Source organism: Trichoderma ghanense (assembly GCF_004382785.1).
Source record: "Trichoderma ghanense strain CCMA-1212 chromosome Unknown scaffold_13, whole genome shotgun sequence".
NCBI classification, from domain to species: Eukaryota; Fungi; Ascomycota; class Sordariomycetes; order Hypocreales; family Hypocreaceae; genus Trichoderma; species Trichoderma ghanense.
This window is the reverse complement of record NW_027395676.1, coordinates 300904-326296: the sequence shown is the minus strand read 5'-3', so window position 1 is coordinate 326296 and position 25393 is coordinate 300904. Positions and strand designations below refer to the sequence as shown.

At 55.8% G+C, this 25393-nt stretch overlaps 9 protein-coding genes across 9 annotated transcripts; 4 read left to right on the top strand and 5 right to left on the bottom strand.

Moving 5' to 3' along the window:
- Positions 1-538: 538 nt before the first annotated feature.
- Positions 539-2720, bottom strand: CCMA1212_008750 (Mitochondrial-type heat shock protein 70; the record flags this gene model as incomplete). Its single annotated transcript, XM_073705865.1, has 3 exons — positions 539-1198; positions 1254-2388; positions 2452-2720. The coding sequence occupies 3 exons, from the start codon at positions 2718-2720 to the stop codon at positions 539-541; spliced, it is 2064 nt and encodes a 687-aa protein (XP_073555526.1).
- Positions 2721-3050: 330 nt separating this feature from the next.
- CCMA1212_008749 (uncharacterized protein) lies at positions 3051-4073 on the bottom strand (the record flags this gene model as incomplete). Its single annotated transcript, XM_073705864.1, has 2 exons — positions 3051-3397; positions 4058-4073. The coding sequence occupies 2 exons, from the start codon at positions 4071-4073 to the stop codon at positions 3051-3053; spliced, it is 363 nt and encodes a 120-aa protein (XP_073555647.1).
- A 672-nt stretch (positions 4074-4745) lies between these two features.
- CCMA1212_008748 (uncharacterized protein) lies at positions 4746-6489 on the top strand (the record flags this gene model as incomplete). Its single annotated transcript, XM_073705863.1, has 4 exons — positions 4746-4868; positions 4921-4968; positions 5038-5159; positions 5229-6489. The coding sequence occupies 4 exons, from the start codon at positions 4746-4748 to the stop codon at positions 6487-6489; spliced, it is 1554 nt and encodes a 517-aa protein (XP_073555648.1).
- Positions 6490-7560: 1071 nt separating this feature from the next.
- CCMA1212_008747 (uncharacterized protein) lies at positions 7561-9500 on the top strand (the record flags this gene model as incomplete). Its single annotated transcript, XM_073705862.1, has 3 exons — positions 7561-8376; positions 8468-8804; positions 8875-9500. The coding sequence occupies 3 exons, from the start codon at positions 7561-7563 to the stop codon at positions 9498-9500; spliced, it is 1779 nt and encodes a 592-aa protein (XP_073555639.1).
- Positions 9501-10902: 1402 nt separating this feature from the next.
- On the top strand, positions 10903-13899 carry CCMA1212_008746 (uncharacterized protein; the record flags this gene model as incomplete). Its single annotated transcript, XM_073705861.1, has 5 exons — positions 10903-11936; positions 12181-12495; positions 12564-13073; positions 13168-13181; positions 13490-13899. The coding sequence occupies 5 exons, from the start codon at positions 10903-10905 to the stop codon at positions 13897-13899; spliced, it is 2283 nt and encodes a 760-aa protein (XP_073555640.1).
- Positions 13900-14227: 328 nt separating this feature from the next.
- Positions 14228-16542, bottom strand: CCMA1212_008745 (ATP-binding cassette sub-family D member 1; the record flags this gene model as incomplete). The annotated part of the gene is made up of 4 exons (XM_073705860.1): positions 14228-14954; positions 15014-15690; positions 15747-15962; positions 16030-16542. The coding sequence occupies 4 exons, from the start codon at positions 16540-16542 to the stop codon at positions 14228-14230; spliced, it is 2133 nt and encodes a 710-aa protein (XP_073555641.1).
- Positions 16543-17290: 748 nt separating this feature from the next.
- On the top strand, positions 17291-17605 carry CCMA1212_008744 (Diphthamide biosynthesis protein 3; the record flags this gene model as incomplete). Its single annotated transcript, XM_073705859.1, has 2 exons — positions 17291-17485; positions 17543-17605. The coding sequence occupies 2 exons, from the start codon at positions 17291-17293 to the stop codon at positions 17603-17605; spliced, it is 258 nt and encodes an 85-aa protein (XP_073555642.1).
- Positions 17606-18349: 744 nt separating this feature from the next.
- CCMA1212_008743 (uncharacterized protein) lies at positions 18350-18856 on the bottom strand (the record flags this gene model as incomplete). The annotated part of the gene is made up of 2 exons (XM_073705858.1): positions 18350-18498; positions 18556-18856. The coding sequence occupies 2 exons, from the start codon at positions 18854-18856 to the stop codon at positions 18350-18352; spliced, it is 450 nt and encodes a 149-aa protein (XP_073555643.1).
- A 2691-nt stretch (positions 18857-21547) lies between these two features.
- Positions 21548-24963, bottom strand: CCMA1212_008742 (uncharacterized protein; the record flags this gene model as incomplete). The annotated part of the gene is made up of 2 exons (XM_073705857.1): positions 21548-24844; positions 24895-24963. 2 exons carry the CDS (start codon positions 24961-24963, stop codon positions 21548-21550), a joined length of 3366 nt encoding a protein of 1121 aa, XP_073555644.1.
- Between the last annotated feature and the right edge of the window lie 430 nt (positions 24964-25393).

The window sequence follows — 25393 nt, the reverse complement described above, 5'->3', positions numbered from 1 at the left end:
CCTCTTATACATCCCCCGCACTACCTCCCTCCCTCCCTCTCTCTTTATACACACCTCCTGTTTCTCTCCTTTTGATTTACAAGATGGCCGGGTGTTCTGGATAAATCACCTGGGGCCTCAAAAACTCGCGCGTCAGCCGCCGCCCTTTTCCTTTTCCTGTTATACTCTCTATCTCTCCGTTCTTCACAAGGTGCTGTTTCGATACGTCCTTTTGATCCTGTGTTACTACCTGTAAATTTTCCTATCTTGTGTGTGTCTATTTTTTCTTTTTCTAGCTTTGATGATATCTTGTCTGTATGTCGCTGTCAATATAAAAACACTCTTGTGCCTTATATTTTTGTTTTGTCGTCTCTTTTGCATGGTTTTTTTTTTTTTTTTTTTNCAAATAATCGGCGACGAGCTTATCAGCATCTCTGCCTCCTCGGGCACCATCGTTGGCAACGGCCTGGCCAATGTTCTTCAGAGAAGGATCCAGGTCGCTGGGGACATTATGTTAATTGAAGGCACGTCACCCGAGATTGAAGGAGACGGGTATGGCTTACAGCTTGAACCACTCGATGACCTCCTCCTGGGGAGCGGTAATGGGGATAGAGAAACCCCACTGGACCTCGTCCTTTGCATAGCGAAGCTTGGTAGGAACCTTGTCCGAAGACTCTCCCTCGCGAGTCGTCTTGCTGATGGGCCAGGTGGTGATGGCTGTCCGCCTGTCGGGCCGCTGAGTCTCTGCCCAAGCGACGCCGGAGTAGGTGGTGCCAAAGTCGATGCCCACGATGATCTTGCGATCGGTGATGGAGAGCTTATCGAACTCCATGGCTGAGGATGTACGCAGAGGCAGTGCTGAATGAAAGAAGGGAATAGAGAAGGAGGGGGGGGGGGAGGAGGAGAGACACATACTGTTGTATAAGAGCGTGTACGTGGTCGAAGCAGACAGATAGACAGCTTCAATCTTGCAACTGAGCTCATAGTACATCTGCCCGTCTTTGCCCTGGCGGCGGTTGAGCAGATGCTCGGGAATGTGGCTCACGTCGGCCTCGACGTGGGCCAAGACTTGCACGTTCGAGTTCCTGTCGATAGGGGCCTCCTCGGACGTCTGGTCGCAGTAGATCGTCATACGCATCTTGCGGATACGACCGTGTGCCACGAGGCCTGTCCAGACGAAAGAAGTGATGTATGGCTCGTTCTCGGAGACGGCGTCACCCTTGTTCGTTGCGTTAGCTTTGCTTCACTGCGGAGTGGAATCGGGAAATGCATACCTTGCGGATGAACCATTCCATGGCGTTTACCTTATAATAGCCCTCCATGCCGCTCCAGCTCTTCTTTTCAGAAATGTGGCCATGGATCCTTTCATCATACTTGGTCCGCCACTCCGTGCCGTAGTGCTTCCTCGCCTTACGGTTCTGAACCTTGACCATGGTGAGAGTGTCGGGCGCGCTGTTGGCAAGTCCCTTCATGACTGCACCCTGCACGACGGCCTGCCATGCATTCGGAGGCTGCATGATCTGGACGGACTTGTCCACGGCATTCCTCAGACGCTCTTTGAGGTAGTTGGAGGCACCGAAGCCGCCAACCAAGAGCACGGCGCGGATGGGCACGTTGCTAACGGTGATCTGATCCTTGACCAGCTTGATAACTTCCAGGACGACGGGCTCAAAGATGGTTTTCAAGTCGGACGCCTTGAGAGCATATCGGCCGCGGGTGATTCCAAGAGCCTTGTTGTTGGCCAGGCCACCGACGGGGATGGTGTATGTCTCATCGGGCTGAGCTGCCAGGGTAAACTGGCGCTTGACCTTCTTCTCAAAAACCTCCATAGCCTCAGCGAGAACCTCCTCGTCAAATCCTTCCTCCTTGCCTAGCTTGGACTTGAGGAACTTGGCAAAGCGCATGTTGAGGAAGGTCGAGCCGCAGAGGGCGCCAGAGCCAGGGGCAGCCTCTTGGACCTGGAGAATGGGCTTCAGCCCGGTGATTGTGTAGGAGATGAGGTCGACAGTGCCACCGCCTGCGTCGACCACGACGACCGTCTCGCCAATCTTGAGACCATGGGGATCCAGCCCATGCAGGGCGTAGATGGCGGCAGCTTCGGGTTCGGAGACGAGATGGATGTGGGTTCTGGACGAACCAGGCGCCAGGGGAAGAGACTGGACGGCCTTTTGGCAGGCCTTCTTGGTCTTGTCTTTGGCGAGGTCGCTCCAGATAGCAGGCACGGTGACGACGAACTCCAGAGGGGTGCTCTTGACGACGCTTTCGCCGAGCTTTTCGCGCAGGGTATAGAGGAGATGCTCGCACAGGGCGCCCAAATAATCGGCGACGAGCTTATCAGCATCTCTGCCTCCTCGGGCACCATCGTTGGCAACGGCCTGGCCAATGTTCTTCAGAGAAGGATCCAGGTCGCTGGGGACATTATGTTAATTGAAGGCACGTCACCCGAGATTGAAGGAGACGGGTATGGCTTACAGCTTGAACCACTCGATGACCTCCTCCTGGGGAGCGGTAATGGGGATAGAGAAACCCCACTGGACCTCGTCCTTTGCATAGCGAAGCTTGGTAGGAACCTTGTCCGAAGACTCTCCCTCGCGAGTCGTCTTGCTGATGGGCCAGGTGGTGATGGCTGTCCGCCTGTCGGGCCGCTGAGTCTCTGCCCAAGCGACGCCGGAGTAGGTGGTGCCAAAGTCGATGCCCACGATGATCTTGCGATCGGTGATGGAGAGCTTATCGAACTCCATGGCTGAGGATGTACGCAGAGGCAGTGCTGAATGAAAGAAGGGAATAGAGAAGGAGGAGGAAACGCTACACGAGGATGCAGATGAAGCAGAAGAGCGAAAGGAAGGGCCTGCCAGCTGCTTTCGATGCTCTATCTATATCTTTCGGCCAGGGCACAGCTGGCGAGTGATTGGAGAGGCAGGGCGCAGGTCAAATGGCAGCTGGCTGAGGGCCAGGTTTGCTTTTGGGGGCACAAGAGGAACGAAGAAGAGCACGTATAAGTGAAGCTGTGCTTCAGAGAGGCGCAGCTGCGGATGGGCACAGAGAGGCGAGAAGTGGTGTATGCTTTATGATCAAGGTAGGTGAAGTAGATGTGTGTGTTCGTGTTTGGTGCTGGATCCGGCGCTTCTTGGCCCCGGCAGCACACGGAAGTTGGGAACTGATGATAGGATAAGGCACGGTAGGCAAACAGAGCAGCAGATTCCCCAAGCAAATGCCCAAACAAGCGAAGCCCGGGCGTGCTGGCCCTGCCTTGCAATAGCCTCCAGACCCCAGAGGGCATTCAGCTGGGTGGGGCTGATGCCTGGGCGAGTCTCGTCACTGTCACGGAGCGTATCGACGTCGTCGAAGTCGGGGTGGAAGTCGACGTTGAGGTCGAAGGCGTTGTACACGCAGATGGACTTGTAGCGGTACTTGGGCTCTGCATGGCGTCAGTTGGTCTAGCAAGGACAGCGATGTGATGGCATGCGGAGCAGGGAAGCAGGAAGCGAGGCGGGAGTCTGCCTTGTCTCGACGCTGGCTGGAAGGATTCAGTTGGTGAGGTGGTGAGGGGGAAGATTCGAGTGGATGGAGGCACAGCATTCAACTTGATATCGGACGTGGAGGAGGAGAGGGGGCGTGCTTCTAGAAGAGGCGGGGGCGCTACAGCGGGCTGCTAGCGGGTCGGATGGCGCTGGCCTAGCGAGGCTGTTCACTGGACCAGCGCTGCAGGGGCTCCCGCGGGGGGGAAGCGCTAGCGCCTGTAGCGGCTGCGGAGGAGGGGGGTTCAGTGGACTTTATGGCGGGCTGGAGCTGCAGCTGGAGCTCTGCTTGCATCAATCTTCTTTGACGGCTGTGCCCTGTACGACGTGTAAGTGGGCAGCTTGCGGTTGATGCAAGCAATGGGCGCCAGCGCCGGTGGTCCGCGTCCAGTCAGTGGATTATGGCTGCTTCTGTGCACTGCTGAGCTTGTCTGAAGGGGGGGCTGTCTTGAGGGCAGCTTCGGTGATGGAATCTGGCAATTGTTTGGCATTGAAATTACATGTAGCCAGTAAGAGCAAAGCGAGAAAGCGCGGCACCTCAGGTCTACCTGTACTCGTACCTCGCAAAAGGAGCATATCAGCGGCGATATGAGTAGTCAGTTTTGACGAACGACCTGTCTGTTACAAAGTTCGCCAAATCACTGGACAATGATTCAAAGATACGGAGCTTCGAGTACATCTACGTCCATATAGTTCCTCGAACTTGAGCCGTCCTGTGGCGCAATGTGGCTGCACAGTGTAGACACGAGGGGCACATGTAAATGCTCTGTCAAGTCTGCAAGAGCCTTTGTTAACGACGTCGCTCGTCCCTCGCAACGAAGTGGACAGTTCGGGGGGGTCTCGATTATAGCAGTCTTTCTTCGTTCCAGTGTGTCACTTTGAAGCTCTCTCCATGCTTATGCACGCAGGTAAGGCCATTTGCAGGCATAGATTCCGTTGGCGGAAGTGCTGTATTTATATGGAATTGAGATCTTGGAAGATCAACACGAAGCAGGTAGTCAAAATTAAGCTTATGTAATGCAGACCCTTGCCTGATTTCGTGATTTCGACCGGCGAGCACGTGGTGCAGATGTGTGAGTCAAGTGGTTGGGATGAGCAGCCACTGTTCAAGAACTAGAGATGTTAGTGGTCTAGTTGATTAGCAAATTGCGTTCAGGACAGAGCACGTCTTGAACTTCAAGGCTCAGAGAAGAAGGCAAAAGGTGAAGGAAGGAAGGAAGATTGAGGTTAAACACAACCAATCTCGCGATGGGCGCATCAAGCTGGGAGTACACCATCAACCGCTACGGCCAACGTGCGGCCGAGATCCTGGCAGCGGAATGGCATCTCGGCTTCACCGCGTTTGGCGGACCGCCGGTTCACTTCAAGATTGTGAGCCCAAACATGCTTGGGTGAGAATGGACGTTTTCTGACACGGATCCAGTTCCACGACAGGTTCGTTACCAAGTTGAAATGGGTCGATGATCAATTGGTTGGTCCTCCCTTCTACTCACGCCGGATTTGTGAGAGGTATCAAGCTTATCCAGTCGTTCAATGGTAGTATCAAGAACTCTTTGGAGTTGCCCAGGCTCTATGTGGCCCGGCCAGCACCAAGATGCTATATTGCATCAACTTGATTCACGATGGCTTCTTTGGAGCTGTCATTGGATTCCTTATCTGGAGGTAAGAATCTGAAAGCCCCATTGTGCACGCCAACAAACCAGCAATTGTTCATGAAACTCACCTCGATAGCCTCCCTGGAGCGCTCGGCATGTTCGGCCTTGCCGTGGGCGTCTCCAGCATCGGATCGGCCCTCCCTCGCGCCGTCTATGCCCTTTTATCAGGCCTCAACGCGGCCACTGTTGGCATCATTGCCCTGGCAGCGGTGCAGCTCTCCAACGCAGCCGTGACGGACAAGCTCACCAGGACCTTAGTTTTTCTCAGCGGCGCTGCCGGAATGCTGTACAATGCCCTCTGGTACTTCCCCCTGCTGATGTTTCTCTGCGGTGTTGCGGCAGTTGTGCACGATTACCGCTGGCTGCATACACCGATCAAGGCGACAGTAGCTTTGCTCAGCTGGAGAAAGAAGAAGGCAGCTGCTGTGGAAGTGGAAGCCATCAGTCCTGGAATAGACGTGCAACTCAGGGTCTCCAAGGGCAAAGACCCTGAGCAACAAGCGCGGCACTCGTCTCCCGCCGGGCCTTCGCGGGCTGCCGTCCCGGATCCCGTGCAAGACCAGAGTCAAGACCAGCTGGCTTACAACTCAGAGAGCGAGCAAAGACCCTTTGGAGCCGAGTCCGAGCCCAGGGTGATTCCGCGGGAATACCGCTTGCACTTCTCCTGGAAAGTCGGAACAGCCATCATCGCGGGCTTCTTCACCACCTTCATCGCCGTCATGGTCTTGCGCAGCGTCTTGCCCGAGCCTCCTCTCCTGTACCGCCTCTTTGCCAACCTGTATCTCGCAGGCACAATCATCTTTGGTGGTGGACCCGTCGTCATCCCGCTGCTTCGAGAATACATTGTCGCCGAAGGATGGGTCAGCCCGCGAGACTTTCTGATCGGGCTCGCCATAGCTCAAGCATTTCCAGGCCCCAACTTCAACTTCGCCGTCTTCTTGGGCACGCTCGCCGCCTCAAAGAGCGGCAGCCCGTCGGTTGCCGGAGCCGTCATCGCCTTTGTGGGCATCTTCTTCCCGGGCATCGCCCTCGTCCACGGGACCATGGGCGTCTGGGGGTCGCTGCGGAGCAGACGGTGGGTGAAGTCTGGGTTGAGGGGCGTGAATGCGGGTGCCGTCGGGCTGATTTACACAGCCGTGTATCGGATCTGGCAGGTTGGATATCTGGATGAAGGGTTCCAGTCCGGGCGAAGCCTGGGGGATGATCCGTGGTGGGTTGTCGTCACAGCCACGGCGTATGTTGGGGGCAGGTATTATGGAGTTTCGGCGCCTGCGGCCATTCTTGTGGGAGCCGTGATGGGGCTGGTTCGGTATGGTGTTGTGGTTGGTCGAGGCTAAGCATCGGCTTGATACAGAGGAGTTGCAATTCTCGAAGCTCGACAAAGCGAGTTGTTTAACCGTGCGTATTGGTACTATCTGCACACTGTACCAGCCACAGGCGTTGAACCTCGTGTACATGCACTTCCGCACGGTTCTAGTACCTCAGTTTTCTGTTCACATGTAAAATCCCGGTGGTCGTCCTGCAAGTCTGTTTAGACTTTGAAACTCAATTCTTCTGATGAGCAAATGTCTCAACCTCAAGGTTTCTCAACGGCCCGGATTGCTAAAGGCGGCTTGATTCACGGGATGAAGGACACCGGACGCAGCAGCATTCGGTACCTTGAGAGTCAGCCCACGTACATGTACCCTCTATCAAGCAATGATTCGAGACGAGGTAACAGTTGAGGCATTGCCAACAACATGCAAACGTGAATCTGGACCAATATCGGCCGCCCGCGTCACAGAAAACGGGTCGCGGACAGGCTCTCCTGTTTCCCCTCTTCCTCCGACGGCAAGCGACTCGACAGTGAGGCTGAATTCCACTAGTCGCGCATCGCCCTGCAGTTCTGGGATCATGGATTCCACGAAGGAGGGGGCGTGCAGGTTTGACGTGAGTGTAGGTGGTGAGGGCGATTGCACTGCTGTACAGGTACTCGCTTTCTGCGGTCCTGCGTATCTGCTCGTATGGTGACCATGCCTGCCATGGGGAGAAAACAAGACAACTGACAGGCGGACTGCGCATGGCTTCATGGTGCTTCAGCCCTGGGCTGTGATCTTGGATCCCTCGAGGTCGAACTGCGAGCGCCACCATCACAGGCAGGGGAACAGACAGCAAAGCACAGCAGAGCAGCGCAGGTCCGGCATTGGATCGCGAGCTCTGGTTATTTCCATCTTCCTGTTCTTTAATACCTTACCTTGACTCTCTTGGTCGGTGTTTGTGCGGAAATCGGTCAGTTTGTTGTCCTGCGTCGCTTCTTTCCCAACTCGGCCGCAATCGATTGCTGCCTTATATCGCACAGCTTCAGAGTGCCTGTCGAGCGATCCGTCCAGTCTTTCTGCGCTGCACAGACCATATTGACACAGACTGCCATGTCTCCCGATAAAGGCCAAGGGACCATCCCTCTCGACGGCATGCGGAGCCGGCCGTCAAATGGCCATGCGGTGCTGCGGAAGGAGAGGAAATCGACCAAGTCAGGCGACAAGGACAAGGAGACTAAAGACAAGGACAAAGATAAGGATCGAGACGAGGAGCCTCGGGAGCGAGCAAAAGACAGCAGGAAGGAGAAGGAAAAAGAGACAGACAAGACCGACGACAAGCCGCGGGAGGAACAGGAGCACAAGGACGACGCTCCCGGCGGGCGTGAAGTAGACCTCCTCGATTTCGACGCAGACGAAGTCACCGAGTCTGTCACCCCAGACCTCGTCCCGACACGGAGATACAACCTCAACGTGCCCGCCCCGTTCCTCGAGGGGCCCAGCTCGGACGACGAGTTTGACATGACGCAGATCCCCGGCTCCATCTACGCATCGGCAGAGAGCTTCGACAGCATGGAGAGCGAGAGCTTCACGCCGCGGCGACGCCTCTCCAACGGCGGCGGGCCGCGCGACGAGGCGCGAGACCAGGCCCAGCTCAAGCAGCTCCGGGACACCGCCATCAGGCTCACGGTCGAGAAGGAGAGCGCCGAGAGGGAGGCCGCCAGGGCGATGCAGCATCTGCAGGAGCTCAAGCATCTGCTCAACTCGGACATGGAGGAAATCGCCAAAGACGCGGATTCGCTTGGCCAGGAGATTAACCGGCTCAAGGAGGAGAATCGCCTCTTGCGGGAGGAGCTGAACGATGCGCAGTCGCACATTTTCAGTCTCCAGCCGTATCGGAAAGACCTCACGCCAGAGGAAGTAGGGCGGGTAAGTGCTCACCAGTTTTGGTTCCTCTGATCCAACTACCTATGTCACTAGCTGCCTCGACTTTTGCGCATGCGCTGACGCTCGCCTCTAGCAATACGACGACCTCGTCGAGCAGGTCCAGGACTGGGTGCAAAAGTTCATGGACCCCTGGCTGGATGACTACGAGGCCGGCATCGAGGCTCTCGCCACCAGCGCTCGCAAGCAGTCCGGAGAAGCCGCCAAGTTTAGGAAGACTCTGCAAAAGTATCCGGACCTGGTCCACGGCTGCATGTTCCCCGAGACGGACGAGGACATCATCGTCGCCATCATCATGCGATATCTCAACGACCACATCTTCCAAAAGGTCCTCTACGGCTCTGCGCAGCAGTACACCGAGATGGTGAGCTTTATTGAGACGCAGATGCAGACTGCGGTCGAGCCCAAACGAGGTACGTTTGCTCATCAGACGAAGTGATGCGTGGACGACCAAGGAACTAACAATGGCGGCCTTCAAAACAGACCTGTTTGCTGTACGCACATGGACCGCAGAGAGCTACAACGCCCTGATGAGCGCGCCGCAGTTCAAGGGCGTGCGCACCCGCCGCAGCAGGGACATGACGCTGGATCTCGCAGACATTTTGCGCATCTTCTGCAAGAAGGACAAGTTCACGTGGTTCTGCCAGAACATGGAGGACAACTGCGTCAAGCCGGCCATGGCACTGTACGAGAAGATCCAGGTCTCGACGAACCACTTCTACCTCGACATCCAGCCGTACATCGCGTGGAGCGGCTCCCGCCTGTCGCTGTCGCCCGAGTTCGTCGAGAGCGTCGACAAGCTCGACTGCCGCAACATCCTGCAGAACAGAAAGGCCTTCAACATGGCCAAGCTGGACCCGCAGCCTACGAAGAAGGAGCTGTACTTGAACCTGCTCAACGTGTGCACCGTGGTGCCGGCGCTGTACATCCGCCAGATTGGGCAGCGCGACGCCATCAAGGCGCCGGCGGTGGTGCGCAAGCAGCAGATGCTGGTGGCCTGGGGGCCGGAGGAGAAGAGGGACAAGTTCACCGAGGAGGGCGACCCGTCGCTCGTCTCGCTCCTGTTCTTCCCCAAGTCGCGGAAGAGGGGGGACGGTTGGCTGGGCTGACTGATGGATTGCACCACCTACTACGTGACTCTTTACTGGGCGGTAGATGCGAGTAGTACGGGCGAGTAGATAGACGCAGGCAGATGGATGGATGCGCCGTCCACGCCTTTGGGTGCGGTGACTCCAGTATCCGGTAGGGATTTGTGGTCTGGGGGTTTGTGGGATTGGAGCAACGTGAGGCACATGCATGATGTGAAACTACGCCTCATGTACGGGGGGAGCATGTGGGCGTTTACAGCACAGGGCTTTAGGACCAGGCTCTCTCTTTCAGTCCTTTTCTTGGGTTACTCTTGGCCCGTCTATATTAGGTTATATTTTGCCCTGTTGCGGCTGCATGTATTCGTGCTTCTTTGGCTGTGGGCGATAGGACGGCCGCATTGCCACGTATTCGATCTATGCCTAGCGAGCCTGTTATACGTAGATCATGTTCTACGATGGAAATCGTCACGACCCCTTCGTGTTCCATCAACTCCAGCTGCTGTCATTGGTGCCCCCCGAGTATCTCGTAACTGTACAAGCAATGCCACGTTGAATGGCATTACAGTAGTAGTTTCTTCCCGCTCGCGCAAATCGTAAGGCATGATTTGCCTATGGCCGTGCGCATTGCCTTTACCGATGGTCGGGAGGATTCAGACTTGTCTTCTTGTTGCCTTTCTTCATCACAGGGGGGGGTGTGAAGCGTAGCGTAGCTTTCTCGCTCATCGGTAGACGCACACGCCTCGACCCCCTGTAAGGCACGCTGGATGCCTTTTTACCTCTGCATCCCAGATTCACAGTGGGTGCAAGCAGGCAAGCAAGCAAGTACCTGTACCTCTGCTCGACCTGACATCACGGCCAAAACTTTGTTGTTTATCCCCTCTGCAGGCACATCAGCGGCTGGGTGCGAGTACTCACAGCGTTTTCGTCGACTGGTGCTGCGTCTAGGCTGAATGCATGCCGCCGACAGCCTGCTGGAGCGCCATGACAGCATTTGATGCTAGACCGAGGCGCTGGGGCTCGTCCGCAGCCCGCTATCGATCGCGAGGCGTTTCCCCCGGCTTCAGCTTTTGGTGGCTCGACTGCTTGTCGTCCACTTACAGCGGATGTGCTCGGGCAGTACTTTCCTGCTGCCATACTTCGAAGGCAGGGCAGCTACGCTCGGCTCACAGCCTGCCTGCCGGCCTTTGCTCCAGGTCTCTTCTTCCCTCCTCGATGTGAATCATTTGCTTCAAGCTCCAGTCTGCTCTGCTTTTTCTTCTTCAATCTCAGCTTCTTCAACTGTTGACTGCTTCCTGTATCTCTGCTATATGCATCCCTTATTAACAACATCTCGCCTCAACCCAAATCTGCGCCATCGCCGGCCGAGTCACATCATCGTCCTCCCCCCTGCTTTCATGTGCGCCGTATAACAGCTGGGCCAGGCATGTTCCGGTCCATCAGGAGAAAGACCCAGGCTGCTTTCAGCAGACGAAAGACCAACAAGTCCATCACTTCCACCGTCACCCAGGTGACTGCTCCCGCCGACGTCGACTGGCCCTTCCGCGACGACTACACACATCCGCCGTCCACCACCCACTCGGCGGCGACTAACACCGTCACGCCCGGCGCGGCTTCAGAGCAGCCGACTTCTGTTGGGACTCGTCGGCAGTCTAGCTTTGAGGGGAACGACGATCGGAGCGCTGGTGAGGAATCCTCGCTTGACGTTTCTTATTTGGAGGAGCCTTTGCCTGGGGAGCAAGTTGATGCTGCGGAGGGTGAGGGCGCGGAAGAAGAGTTGAGGGAAGACTTGTATACCACAAAGTACGTTCCGTTTGTGGAGACTTCGGCGATGAGGAACAATATGTTTGTTCATGCGGCAACGTCGCATTACGGCATGGTGAATCCTGCCATTATGGGTGGATTCGGAGATGACGACGAGTCGATTTGGCTTGTGGATGACGAGGAGACGGAAGAGGGGCCCGCAGGCAGGAGAGAAAGGGAAGAAGATGAAAGCGAAGAGGAGGAAAGGAAGGTAGATGAAGAGGAGGAGCCAGACGTCGCTCTACCACCAGCAAGTCAGCCTCCTACGGTGCCAAGCGTGTCTGAAGCAGCTTCCATGGCTGGCCCGCAGACTGGATTCAGATATCGCATTAACTATGCCCTATTTGATGACGACGAGTTTGCAGCCTCACAGGGAGAGGATACAACGCCCACCTCTGTGAGTGTGGGAAGGGCATCCAGTCCGCGTCCACGGTCCTCTGGCACCGACTCACTCGGACACTTGAGCATCGACAACGAATCTCGACATCCCAATGGAGGCCGAGACGAGGCCGGTGTCTCCAACGGCTCCTCTACCCCTGCTACAAGCAATCCGTACGTCGATCTCCTTGAGCAGCAAGACTCTGCCATGACGGTGGCGTATCAGCGCCGTCTGGACCTGTCTGGAAGACGTGGAGATGATGAAGCTGATGATTTCAGGTAGGCTCCCCGAAACTCTGCCCCTTTCGACTCCCCGCATACCCGGTTCCTTTTCCTTTTGAATATTATTAGAATAGATGAGGGCTACCTTGCCATCATGAGCGCCATGTAATATTGTTGGATTTGTTTCTGGCTGTTTCTTGGGTTCTGCCATGTCGACTCATCCCCTATTAGAATGCAGTTTCATGCCCGTCGTATGGTCTTATCTTCATGGGCATTTCACTTAATGATCAATGTCTCTTAGCTTCGGGCAACGTTATCAGAAGGACCCAGGCACATCGGCTGTCCTCGTTACGCATCAGCGTGTGCCGGCAGATCATGCGGCCGGGGATCAAGATTGCTCAATCTGTGCTGATACCAAGGAATCCATTCTCTTTCCCCGATTCTCCCCAACCGCGTTCTGCGAGCACCCGCCGACGGCATGCCTCGAGTGTCTGGAGAGGTCTATCCGGTCTGATCTCAACAGCAAGATCTGGACCGACATCAGATGTCCCGAATGTCGTGGGTTATTAGATTATACAGACATCCAGCGCTATGCTGATGAGGAGACATTCAAGAGGTGCGGACACCAGAAGCCCATTATCCCGTTATTGATCAAGTACATATGGAGCTAACGCACATGGTCAGATACGAAACGCTTGCTCTCCGGGCTGCCATGGCTGAGGCCGAAAACTTTTTCTGGTGCACCTCTGGCTGCGGCTCTGGTCAGATACATGAGACTGGCCATGAACTGCCCATCGTGATATGCCTCCACTGCAGCCACCGATCTTGCTTCCACCACAACGTCGCGTGGCACCAGGGCTTGACGTGTGACGAGTACGACCAGCTGCTCGCCGACCCAGATAACTTTCGTTCCAGGCTTGAAATCGACAATGATGCGTGGGCAGCGTCGCAGCAAGCACAGCTCAACGCAGATAGGGCCATGGCCCAGGGCTTGCTGGAAGAAGAAAGAAGAGCCGCGGTGATGAGACAACGGAGAGAGCGAGAGGAGAGGGAGAGGACGAGGAAAGCAATCGAGCTGGCGAGGCAGATTGCGGCGAGGAGAAAGATAGAGGAAGAGATGAGCAGGATAACCGTGGGGAGGACGACCAAGCCGTGTCCGGGGTGCGGATGGGCAATCGAAAAGAATGACGGATGGTACGTTCTACTGACCCTATTCTACCCCTATTCTACCATGCTGGCAGTATTTGGTAGTTGTCTGGAAGAGAAACTGCTAACACAGTTTGCATAGCTCGCATATGACTTGTAAGTTGCCCTTTTTGCTTCTCTTTTTTCTATTCATATATCCACCTTCTTCTTTTCTGCTGTTCTACCCCCTTATATGGTGCGTACCTGCAATACACACGCTCTTGTCCATGCCACATCTCTCTCCTTAACCTACAAGCTGGCAGGAAAAATACTAAACCAAGGAGTACAACAGGTATCAAATGCCGCGTCCAATTCTGCTGGGGCTGTAACCAGATCTGGACAGAGCTCCATAGCATCTACTGTCAGGGATAGAGATGCTCGAGATACACGTTCTGACTGACCATTTCTGATCTTTCCGCTCATAGGCGTCAAGTGCAAGCACCAGTTTTGCTACGAATGCGGCGCGGACCACCGGCAGATTCTGGAGAATGACAATACCGCCCATCTTGAGACGTGCAGGTTTCATCCGAATCAGCTGGAGGAGTCGGGTGCGGAGGAGATGGAGGATACGTATGATGATGATGAGGAGGAGGACGAGGACGAGGAACGTGATTTTTCTGATGAATATGATGAGTTTGGCCTGCATGGAGATTTCCCAGACGAAGAAGATGAGGAAGAAGGCGAACAGGACGAGGGTGAGGACGACGATGAGAACGAGGTTGGTGATGATTATGATGGATATGTCGATTACGGCGACGAAGAGGATGAGTACTACAGCTACTGGATCGGTTCTGATGAGGCGGCGCGCATTCACGAGAGCATAAGTTCATCTTGAAGTGGATATAGCCACGGGATATACATGATGTGCATACACATTGCTTTTTATCCGATATCAGTCACACCAGGGCATCTTAATAACATGAGATGGGCCAAGAATATCTCCCTTCACTCACTGGAAGAGGACCGACAATGAGTATGAAAATAATGCAATACCTGCAACAACCAGATCTAAAGACTTAAGTAGAAGGCTCAATCATATATGCCTCGAAATCCGCTCCCACTAACACCTAAATCATACAACATCTCACATAAACAGTGATGAAGCCAACACCCCCTCCTCCCCTCACGTAAAGCCATGGTTATACCCCCAAAGATAACATCTCTCAAACAGAAGTCAATTCCTCCAACCTCCTCTCAAGCTCGGGAACCTGCCGTAACTTCATCTCCAACTCCTCCTTCTCGTCCTCCAACCTCAGCCGCCTCTCCGCGTCAAGCTTCGTAAAGACATAATTCCCCTGCCCGTCGAACTGCAGGATATGCGTGTGGTACTTCCACAGGCTCCGACGGTGACTGACGGTCAACAACGTGATGCCGAGCGATTTCGCATTCTCGTACATGACTTTTTCGGTCTCGAGCGTCACGCTGCTGGTGCACTCGTCCAGGATCGCGTATTGCGGGCGGTGGTAGAACAGGCGCGCCATGGCGACGCGCTGCTGGAGGCCGCCGGAGAGGACGTCGCGCCATTCCGCTTCCGCGTCCCAGCCCTCGGGGTAGAGCTCGACGAGGTGTTCCAGGCCGAGGGTGGTAAGGATGGAGAGAAGGTCCGAGTCGTTGACGCCCTTTGAGCGCATCTGGCGGAGGGAATCGGGGTAGATGACTTGCTGGCGGAGGGAGCCGCGGGAGAGGTACGGACGTTGGGGGAGGTAGAAGATGGAGGTGAAGGGGGGCTTGTAGACGGTGCCTCCGTAGACGGGCCAGAGGCCGCCGAGGATGCGGAACAAGGACGATTTGCCGCAGCCGTTGGGGCCGACGACGAGGAGATGGTCGCCGTGGGAGAGGGAGAAGGAGAGAGCCTTGACGAGGACATCGCCGTTGGGTGAAATGATGGGTCTGAGAATTTAGCTATTAGCATTGAGGCTCCGGAAGTGGTAAAGGGTGGTTCAACTTACACGTCCTCAAACTTGATGTAGTCTTTGCTTTCGTGGACAGTGCCGCGGCCCTTGAGGACTGCCTCGTTGTTCTCCGTACCAGAGGAAGAGACGAGCTTCTTCTCAAAGTGGCCCATCTGGATGTCGTCCATGACGTTGAGCAGAGTGGCAACTCGGGACGTGTATCCAGCCAGCTCCATGACTTCTCTGTACGAGAACATGATTCTGCCAAAGGCGTCGGATGCGGAAAGCAGCATTCGGCGATTCGTCACAAAAGCCTCGGTCCTGTCTCCCATGTTCATGACTAGCTGCCCGGGGAGCTTGACAAAGACGGGGACACTGCAGAGGAGCAGGCCCAAAGCACCCCAGAAGTATTTGATGACGAAATCCTCCATGAAGCCATGGTAGAAGCGTCGCCGAAGGATGTAGTTGACATGCTTGATGAGTGTGAAGTAGCCCTTGTCCAGGGTGTCCTTCTCCGCGACGTGGCCGCCATAGAGTGCGACTTCTTCGCTGTAATCGATCAAGCGAGAGTGCTGGAAGCGGAATTCTCCCTCCAGGCGAGCCTCGTCGGCGACGTATTTGCCAAACGGCGGCGTCAAGACACGCATCAGGTTTGCCGAGAGCTGGACCAGTAGCGACATGAAGATGACGCCTTCGCTCCCGACGCTCTTGGATAGTGCATATGTGTATATGGTCTGGAGAAGCTTGGTTAGCTGATGTTTCCTGCAGTTTGGTTCACCCGACGACAAACCATATCAAGCGCCGGCTTGGCCAAATTGCTGTATAGCTCCGCCAGGCTGTTGGAAAACTTGGATACATCGACAGCGATGAGTTGATCTGGGTTCTTTATGCGATCGTCAAGCGCCGAGATGCCGTAAAAGGTCAGCTTGGAAAGGTATTTGTCGTGGATATGCTGTGTCAACCTCGTCCGATATTGCAGGGAAAGCTCGGCTTGGTGATAGGACAGCTGCCGGCAGGTTCGGTTAGCATGTGCTCCTTAAGCTGCTCGAGCAGATACAAAGACGATTCCTTACCATGGAGTTTGTGAAGGTGGCGGGCACAGCAATCAGCATCCACCACACGATGCGCTTCAAGAATTCCTTGCCGTTTCCCTTGACCAGGGCCTTGACAATAGCGCCGTCCATCTCGGCCACCCGAACGCTGATCAAGGTCCTGAGAACCAAGAAGAAGCTGTGGCTCGCAAGCATCCGGGCCTCCTTGCTCCGCCAACCGGGCACCACGATCTTGGTCAAGCGCATCAGGGACCTGAAGAACTCGCGATTCAGGGCGACCTTCTTTCTGGGCGTTTCCTCGGAACCAGCAGTGACGGTACCCTGGCGAGCAGCCCGCTGAGCGGCCTCTCGCGCCGAGGCGGCCTTCTGCTCTAGGATGGCATGGCGAATGCGATTCGCGAGAGCGACGAAGAGGGAGATCCAGATGGCGCGCGAAATGCGCGTGCGGTGCTTGACGTACAGCCGTGTGAGGCTGGTGATGATGCCGCGGAGGCTGCGATCCTTGGGCAGGACGAGTTTCGACTGCCAGGCCATGGCGGCTGCAGAGGCGCGGCTTCAAGCGCTGTTCTCCGTCGTTGTCTGTAGTCCTCGTTGATTCCCGGCCTGGGATACCTCGTGCCCTGCTTGTCACGTATCGTCGATGGCGCAGCGCATTGGTCGGCGTCGAATGGGCACGGGTTGGCTCGGCTAACACGGGCGACGGAGGTTGCGATGGAAGGTAGCTGCTTGTTGTCGCTGTTGTTGTTCTTCTTCTTCTTCTTGCCGCCTTTGCGGGTTTCTTTGCAGCTGCCCTAGCCGGCCTTCGTGTGGTTGTTGGTGTCACTTTGTCCACCAGAGCATTTGCTGGTGATGATGAAGCTTGGTGGTGATGACATCAAATCCTCATGCGGGTTCGACAACAGAAGGAAGGTGCTGTAGCGATAGCACCTGAGAGTGGAGATACGTCCACTGGCCTCGGCCTGGGCAAGAGCAGATGCGGCGCGGCTTCCCCAGACTCCAGCGCCACACAGCCGTCAGGGAAGGAGCCCCGGCATGTGATTGTGATTGTGATTGCTTGGCTCAGCCACAAGCCACAGGGAAAGAACAGGCGGAAACACCAGCCACACTCGTGGGGTGTCGATTCTTTTTTCTTTTTTGCCCTTCTATCGTGGGGTGGCAAGTCATCGCAATCATCTGCGCTTCTCATCCTCTCTCCATATTCTCCATACTCTGCATACCTCGTGAACCAGCTGCGCAACAACGTCCCGCGCGTTGAACCTGCGAATTGAATTTACACTACAAGATGGCTGACGACGGGCTTTCAATCTACGACGAGATCGAGATTGAAGACATGACCTTTGACGAAGCTCTCCAGATCTACCACTATCCGTGCCCCTGCGGTGATCGCTTCCAGATCGCCCTCGACGACCTGCGCGACGAGCAGGACATTGCCGTGTGCCCCAGCTGCAGCTTGATGATTCGAGTCATCTTCGATCTTGTTGGGCACCCCAAACGATCATCTGTGATGACGAGTGGCTGGCTAACGTAGCAGCAGGACGACTTGCCCAAGCCTCCTCCTACCGGCAACTCTGGCAGCCAGATTCCCGTCGCCGCTTAAATCGCTTGATACAAACATCTTCAAGCAGCGACCTTTACTTCCTGCCAAGTCAGCGAGATGCCGCACTGCGCATATAGCAACCATGGTGTCCAAAAGGCCGCCAGAGAAAGGATCTTCGGGTTGATCGACCAAAGTCGAGTGCTACGGACTCCTGCAAGCAGTCGACGATCTACATTCCCGAACTGAAAGTGCCGCTTCCTTGAACCGTCCACTCTGCTGACGCAGGCCTCACAGTGTCTTGAGTAGCACACCGAGGATAGCACACCGAGGCCACCGGACTGACGGGGCGATATGCTCATGGAAGTGGACTTATCGAGATACATGAGGCGAGCCTTTGAGACAACGAATGGTTTTACGAGACGTATGCCATTTAGCTAAATGTCAACCTGATAGCCTGAGATATCAATGGTGAACCTAGTGCTCACCGAAATTCAATGGATACGCACAACCCGGTTCAACATACTCTGGCGCACATTCCTCAACTTCAACCACTCAAACATCGATGGGTCGAGCCTTCCGGGAGGACAACTTTCTGGCTTGGCGTGCATGATGTGTGTGTGAAATTGTTTGATTACAATTACTCTATTATCGGTATGCTCCTGTTCAGTCAGGAGGGTAGAACTCCAGGGTCCCGTGGTATCTCGTTGGTTTTCTAAAACGCCCGTGTCCGGCCTGGGACACAATCTATACATGGCGCGCATATCGTCCAGCGTCATTATTCATAACCCTTCTCCCCGTCCCCGTCTATAACATGATCAAACCCATGATGCAGAATCCTATCAGCCCAGCCATGGAGCTCTGCATCTGCTGTGGGATGGCACCACCAGTGACATGACTGGTGGGCGCCGAGGTGTTCTGTGACTTTGTAGGCATTACACTGCTAGCCAGCGTCGCTTCACCAATGTCAGCAGGGGAGCCTTCAGCCTGGGAGTCAAACGATGGTGACTTACTCGTCGCATTAGGGAAGCTCGCAGGCCGGGTGACACCAGTGGAAGAAACGGAGCCGCCTTCTGTCGATACAGCATCGACATCTGTCCGCGATTCTGAGTCCGTCAAGCTCGGTGATTGCGTTGCGGATGGCGAAACAACGGGAACAGTGACATGCTCCGAGCTGGAAAGCCCGCTCTCGGTGCCGATGGAGATGTGCTGTGCTGTCGAAGCGTCGGAGACAGTTGTGACGCCGTCGGTGAGGACGTTTGCCGCCGCAGTTGCTGCAGCAATGGCAAAGACGAACAACTGGGCTGAACGCATGGTTGTTGATCTCTCGGGAACTGGAAGCCGAAACCTGGCGGGAGATGTACAGGATTATTGCGGAGAATACGACTTTGTGGTAGATTCGAGTTTGCGAAGGGACAGCGCCAGGCTGAAGGCAAAGAAAAAGCGAAGCGATGACTATAACGCCGAGGGAGCCATACACCGTTTACCGCGAGGACGGAGCGATTGCTGGAGCTGAGTGACGGTGAAGAACCGGCGACTGCTGCTCAAGCTCTTTTAAAGGCAACGGACTTTGGACGGGACGAGGGTTCGCGCATCGTGGAGAGAGAGCAACGGCTTTTTGTTTTCAAGGCGACGTATACATACTACTGCCGTGTGTACAAGCATGTACAAGCCATGGCGACAGGGAGCTACGACTAATTACTGCCATCAGACCCGCGAATTGCGACCCAGCAAGGCTCCAGTTGGTCCCCCAAAACGGCTTGGTCGCGCTGCTTTAATGTCGCAGGGGCAGGGATGGCTTCATGCTAGCTGCTGGGACGGTGGCCCAATGTCGATCCATCCAGAAGCAGCCCCAAAAGCCCGTTGCCGGCGTGGACGAATAGAGTTCAAGGCCTTGTCATGAGAAGGCTGGAGACAGTTCAAGGCTGCACAGGAGGGCTACGAGAGACAGTATGGACGAGTGCCGTATCTCATTTCGTTGCGTCATATTTCCGATGGAGCAAGCAAAAGATCGACTCTCAGCATTAGTGCCGAAATGGTGGTTGCAGGACGACCCCAACTGGATCATACAACTTCATAATACCGCAGGATATCGCCGCGCGAAGCCGGTCGGTGAGGCAGTGGGTTGTCGGGCGAGCGAGCCCAGGCGCGGGCAGCACCAAGTTCTGCTCCAGGCGGTCGTCGAAGCAATAGTTTGACTGACGCAGACCAGGTTTTCCACCACTTCATGCCACCTCCAAGTACCGCGAGTACTGCGAAGTAGTTTCACCAACAGGCGGTATGAGGGACGAATCTCTCCGTGCCCCATGCGGATCTGACCAAATGGGAGCGGAAACCCAGAAGACAACAGAGCGAAAAACCCCCCCAACTTGTTATCTACAGGCGATCCACATCTGGAGGCGCTTGGGTTAGGCAAGCCCCTGAGCCGGCAAAAGGAACCAGCCTCTGTGTGCGCTGCGGGCCTTGGAATTGCGACGACTTCGCTTGCGAGGCAAGGCCGGCGGCGAAATTTTCCTCACAGCGCGGCGACCCAGCTGGAGTCAATGCACAGATGCTAGCCCATGGAGATGTTTCTTCTGTTTCCTCTAGCCTCGCCTGCCTGTCCCCTTGCGCTCCAAAACAGGCGGATCACCGAGCGCCAGGGGTGCTGAGAAGGGCTTAGGCTGGTGATGGCTCCGCATCCTTTGGGCGGGCCGGCTCTCAGACAGTTCAATTTACAGGAGAATCACAGCAGAAAAACGCTGCGCTGGCTACGGTACCACGACTTGCGCGGCTGTGGGCCTTCGCTGTACTGCAGTATCACCCGGGATGGATCACAACGACTCAAGCGACTGCCCTCAGGTTGGTTGGGATGACAATTGCTTGTCCAAGTATCTGGCCTTCTCTGCCGGTTGGTACGGATTCTACGCGGCAGACAACCCATGAGTCTGGATAGTGATCGGTTTGTCCATTGGCTGGTTGCGAGGCACAAAAGAAGCTCGAGGAGCGACTCTCTGTTGAAACCTTGTTGGGAAAAGAGAGACAGGAACAGACGCCTTTTTTGACAGGGCCGCGCTGTTGGAAAGGAAAAAGAAGGGAAGAAGAAGACAGACGACAAGCAACGGTGGGAGATTTGTGGGCAATTCCAGCCATGCTCCCACATGGCTCTGTGAGGCTCTTCAACCATCGGGTACAGCCAAGTATCTCTCCTCGACATCTGACGCTCGGAATTACCTACAAGTACAAAGCTCGCAGACACCCGTACCCAGTGGCAGCATGGGGGTCACAATTTAGAGTGATGCTGATCGAGAATTTTGGCACACACAAGCTTTTTCGACTAGGGGCGAAAAAAGAGGAAGGGGGTTGGGGGGAAAGGAAAGGGGGCGTCGCTAAAGAGGAGCCTAGCAGCGCCTCCTGAAAGACACAGTGACAAGAAGAGGAGAAGAAAGAGAGAAAAAGACAAAAAAAAAAAAAAAAAAAAAAAAAAAAAAGAAGATTAATAGGGAGCCCACAATTGGCGCGAGGCGGCCGAGACACGGCGTTTGCGAGATGGTGCGCCGGGATTTCCTATGGTCGGTCGATGCCAACGTAGATACGTGCTAGCATTGAGTCGTTGGACCCTTTTTACCGTTTTGGTTTGTCGGTCAGTTGTGAGAAACGGAGGTTTGTCTCGTTGCGTTGTATTTTGAAGGGGTTGACGGAGACGCATGCGGCTGTCCGTTGTTTTTGAGCTGTGGCTCATACATATAAGCTCGATGCTTGAGTTTGTGCGGAATAACAAATGGAGAGAAGACAAGGTGCAAGGAAACAGCCTCATGGCGAACCATCAACGCGTGAGATAGATGTTCCTGTACGAAAAGTTGGATCGTTGAATGGAACAAGAAGCCGCGTAAAACAATTTATTGTCTCTCTAAACTGTTCTCTCCTCACGTCCCTTTATCTCTCAGTTCTCTACCAGTTTTATTTTTAATTCTTCTTCTTCTTTTTTTTTTTTTCATTACAGCTGCACAACATTCCCTTCTAGACTCAAGCCTCGACATTCTCAAAGAAAAACGTAGGCTGGCCAGGCACCGCGTTCTCGGCAACGGGCACCCCAATCTCCACCTCCTGGCCGTCCTCGAGCCTGACGCCCTTCTTGCCGCCCTCCTCGACGACGAGCACCTCGGCGACGGACAGGCCCGACGTGCGCTTGAGGCCGGGCAGCATCTGCACCAGCGTCTCCTTCTCGTCAAACGCCAGCTTCTGCTCCAGCACCACGCCCGCCGGCTCGCCGGCCTGCAGGCGCTTCTTCAGCCCCTGCACAAAGGGCATGGCCTTCTTCATCTCGCCCATCTTGGCGATGCGCCCGTTGAGCGCCTTGTCGTCGACGCTCCTCGTCGCCGGGTCCCACAGCTCCTTGAGCAGGTCAATGTACTTGGCCTGCCACGCCGGGAACTTGGCCGCCATGTAAATGGTCAGCTTCTTGGGCCGCTTGGGGTCGAACGAGACCTCCTTGCCCTTGGCCTTCTTCTTGAGCTGCTGGCCCTCGGCCGAGTTGATGTTGGACGCCGTGCTGCGGACGTACTCGCGCTTGGCCGACAGGGCCGCGTCCACGGCCGGCACCTCGGGGAACCGGGCGTTGTGGATCGTCGACTCCTTCTTGAGCACCTCGAGCCAGATGTGCTCGGCCCAGTGGGGGGCGATGACGGCCATCAGCAGCGCCTGCAGCTCAATGTACCGGAACACCAGGTCCTTGTGCATCTTGATGCCGCCGGCCGCGCAGGCCTCGCGGTAAAAGTCGCGGGCGCTCGTCAGCTCGTACAGCGCCGCCTTGAGCGCCAGCTTGTAGTTGGTCAGCGTGTACTGCTCGATGGCTTCCCTGGCGCAGGCGTTCATCTCGTTGTTGAACAGGCCGTCCTGGAAGTTGTTGATCTCGCCGGTGCGCAGCTCGTTCTGCTCCTTGACCATCTCCTCGCACCACTCGCGCAGGGTGAAGAGGCGCAGAATGTTGTTGTCCGCAACGTCTTCCTCAAAGTTGGCGTCGCTGACACCGTCACCGGCATCGGCCAGGGCAATTCGGGAAGCGTCGGCGCCGTACTTCTCCACCATGTCCTTCAGGGTCATGAAGTTGCCCGTGCTCTTGGCCATCTTTTCACCGTTCAGCATCAGGTGGCCGTTGGCTCGGACGCCGCGAGGCCAGTACTCGGGCGGGAAGATGGCCAGGTGAATGTACAGGAAGAACGTCAGGTGGTTGGGTATCAGGTCCTTGCCTGAGCTTCGCAGGTCCAGGGGGTAAAAGTACTCGAATTCTCGTCGCATGCTCTCCAGAGTGGCGCGAGGGATGCCGGAGCTGGTGACGACGTCGTCCGACAGATCGCGGCGGCAGAAGATTGCGTCCCAGACCTCGTCAGTCATCTGCTCGGGGCCGACGTTGCCAAGGCCCTTGGTGCGGCCGAACAGGTCCTTGTGCAGGTAGTGGGCGACGGTGTAATAAGCCATGTAGATGGTCGAGTCGCTCAGACTCTCGACCAGGAACTGAGGGTCCCAGGGCAGCTTTGATCCCAGACCGAATGATCGAGCGCAAGCCCACTGGTTCAGCCAGTTGAGCACGCCCTCGAAGCCGTTCTTGGTCTCGGGAGCCCACGTCTCCAGGCCCTTTCCGTCGGCGTTTTCGACCCATTTCAGGGCAGTCTCCTTCCAAGACTGCTCGCCGTAGTCCAGGTACCACTGGTCCATCAGCGCGACGATGCACTCGTCGCCGGATCGGCTGACGACCTTGCGCTCGGGCTCTGAGTAGGCAAAGGCCTCGCCAGCCTCGATCAGCTGACTCCTGACCTTGGGCTTGGCCGTCTCAACCTTTTCGCCCTTGAAGTCGCCGACCTTGAGGATACCTTGGTAGAATCCTTCTTTGTAAGCCAGCTCCTTGGCCTCCTCAAGCTGCTTGGTGTCCTTGGGCGAGGCAATCTTGAGCTTCTTGACCAGGAAAGGCGCGCACAGGTCGCCGTAGGACGGGGTCTCGATGATGGGGTAAATCTCCAGCTCGGCCCACTCCTTCTGAATTCCGTAGTAGTCAGCCTTCTTGGCCAGCTCAGTCACGGTCGCGAAATCGTCAGGGCTGTCCGAAGGGACGGACGTGACGACGCCGGTACCCTTGGTGGGCAGGACAGTCTCCATGGGCAGGACCCTGACACCCTCCTTGTGCAGAGACAGAGGGGCGTTGACCAGAGTTCCCACGAGGTCGGAGCCCTGGATATCAGCAGCCTTCTCGATGGAGCCCTCCTTGGCGAAGATGCCCTGGTAAGCCATGTTGCGGGCAGCTCGCTCGGTGATGACAAAGTAGTTGTTGTCATCAACCTTGAACAGGCCGTAGGTCAACTTGGGGCCGACAAAACAGCACGTCTGTCCGTACATGGTCTCCGGCCTCAGAGTGGCAGGGACCAGGAAGACGTTGGCGCCATCGGGGATCTTGCCCTTGATGGCTTCCGCAGCCTTGGGTGACCATTCCAGAACCTTGAGCTTCAGCGCAGTGTACTCCTGGGGGCCAACTGCCTCTCCCTCGGCACGGTCGTGGTCCATGCAGGGCTGGCCATCCTTGATGGAGTAGATGGTATATCGCTTGCCAAACTTGATCTTGTTCAGCTCCTTCAGTCGGTTCATCTGCCAGCGCACAAACGCATCGTAGTAGGGGTTGGCGTCGGTCGTGACAAACGATCGTCGCCAGTCGATTCTCGCGCCGAAGCTCGTCAGATCCCTAATGGCCAGGGGAGGGAAGTACTGCAGCCAGTACTGGGAGTCGGCAAACTTGTGGATCTCCTCGGTCGGGATGCCGATGGCCTGCATGATCTGGAACTGGTACTTCATCTTGACCGTCTTGGCGTTGGCCTTGCTCTTGTTGGTGCTGAACTTGGTGGGGTCCTCCTTGGTCTGCCTGGCGGCGGGCTTGGGCTGCTCCTCGATGACGGACTCCTCCTCCTTGTAGCCGGAAAAGTCCTCGCCGAACAGCTTGATCTCGTTGACCAGCTTGTCGGCGCAGGCCTTGATGGGCATGCCGGTGCAGTGGAAGCCCATGGGGAACAGCGCGCGCTTGCCCTGCATCCTGGCCGTGCCGGCGGCGAACTCGACCTTGGTGGCCGAGAAGGTGTGGCCGGCGTGCAGGGTGCCGTTCATGTAGGGGTAGGCCATGGTGCCGAAGAACTTGGGCTGCTTCTCGCGCAGCTCGGCGGGCGAGATGGAGTGGAAGGGAACCTCGGCCGTCGTCGGGGCGTTCGTCTCGAAGACGCCGTCTTCCTGCCATTTCTTCTGGTACTTCTTCTCGACGGCGATCAGGGAGTCGCGCTTTTCGGTCTGGCGAGGGAGTCAGCAGATGCGGTCAGGACAAGCACAATGAAACGTACTCCTTTCAGCTCCTTGGTCTTGGAGAGGGTCAGGGCCTCCATGGCCTTTGGCACCGAAGTCGTCGCCATGTTGACAATTCTCGGTTGGTGACAATAAGAAGAGACAGGAAGAAAAAAAGAGGCTTGAAAGACTTCTTGGGGGTCCAGAGAAAGAAAAAGCCCGTGAAAATCGGCTCTTCCTTTATGCGTCCGTCCCGCGACTCTGCTCCCTTTTTGACTCAACTTGCACAAGAGGAGAAAAAGACCGTCTCGAGTCTCTTCTCTGGTTTGACTCACGGCGAGCAGATGAAAGTTTGGCGGGGGTTTAAAATTCCAGAGCCGAAAAGCGCACGAGGAGGGGTGGAAAAAGTACGAGGCTACATCGCGGGGCAGTGTGGCGGTGCAGCGTGGCTGACACATGGCATGTTGCCTCTGTACTTACCTTATGCAATCAATTGAACTTTGCTAGCTCCAACAGCGTCATTCCGCCTTTGGCTTTAATTGTCCCTCCTCTGATATC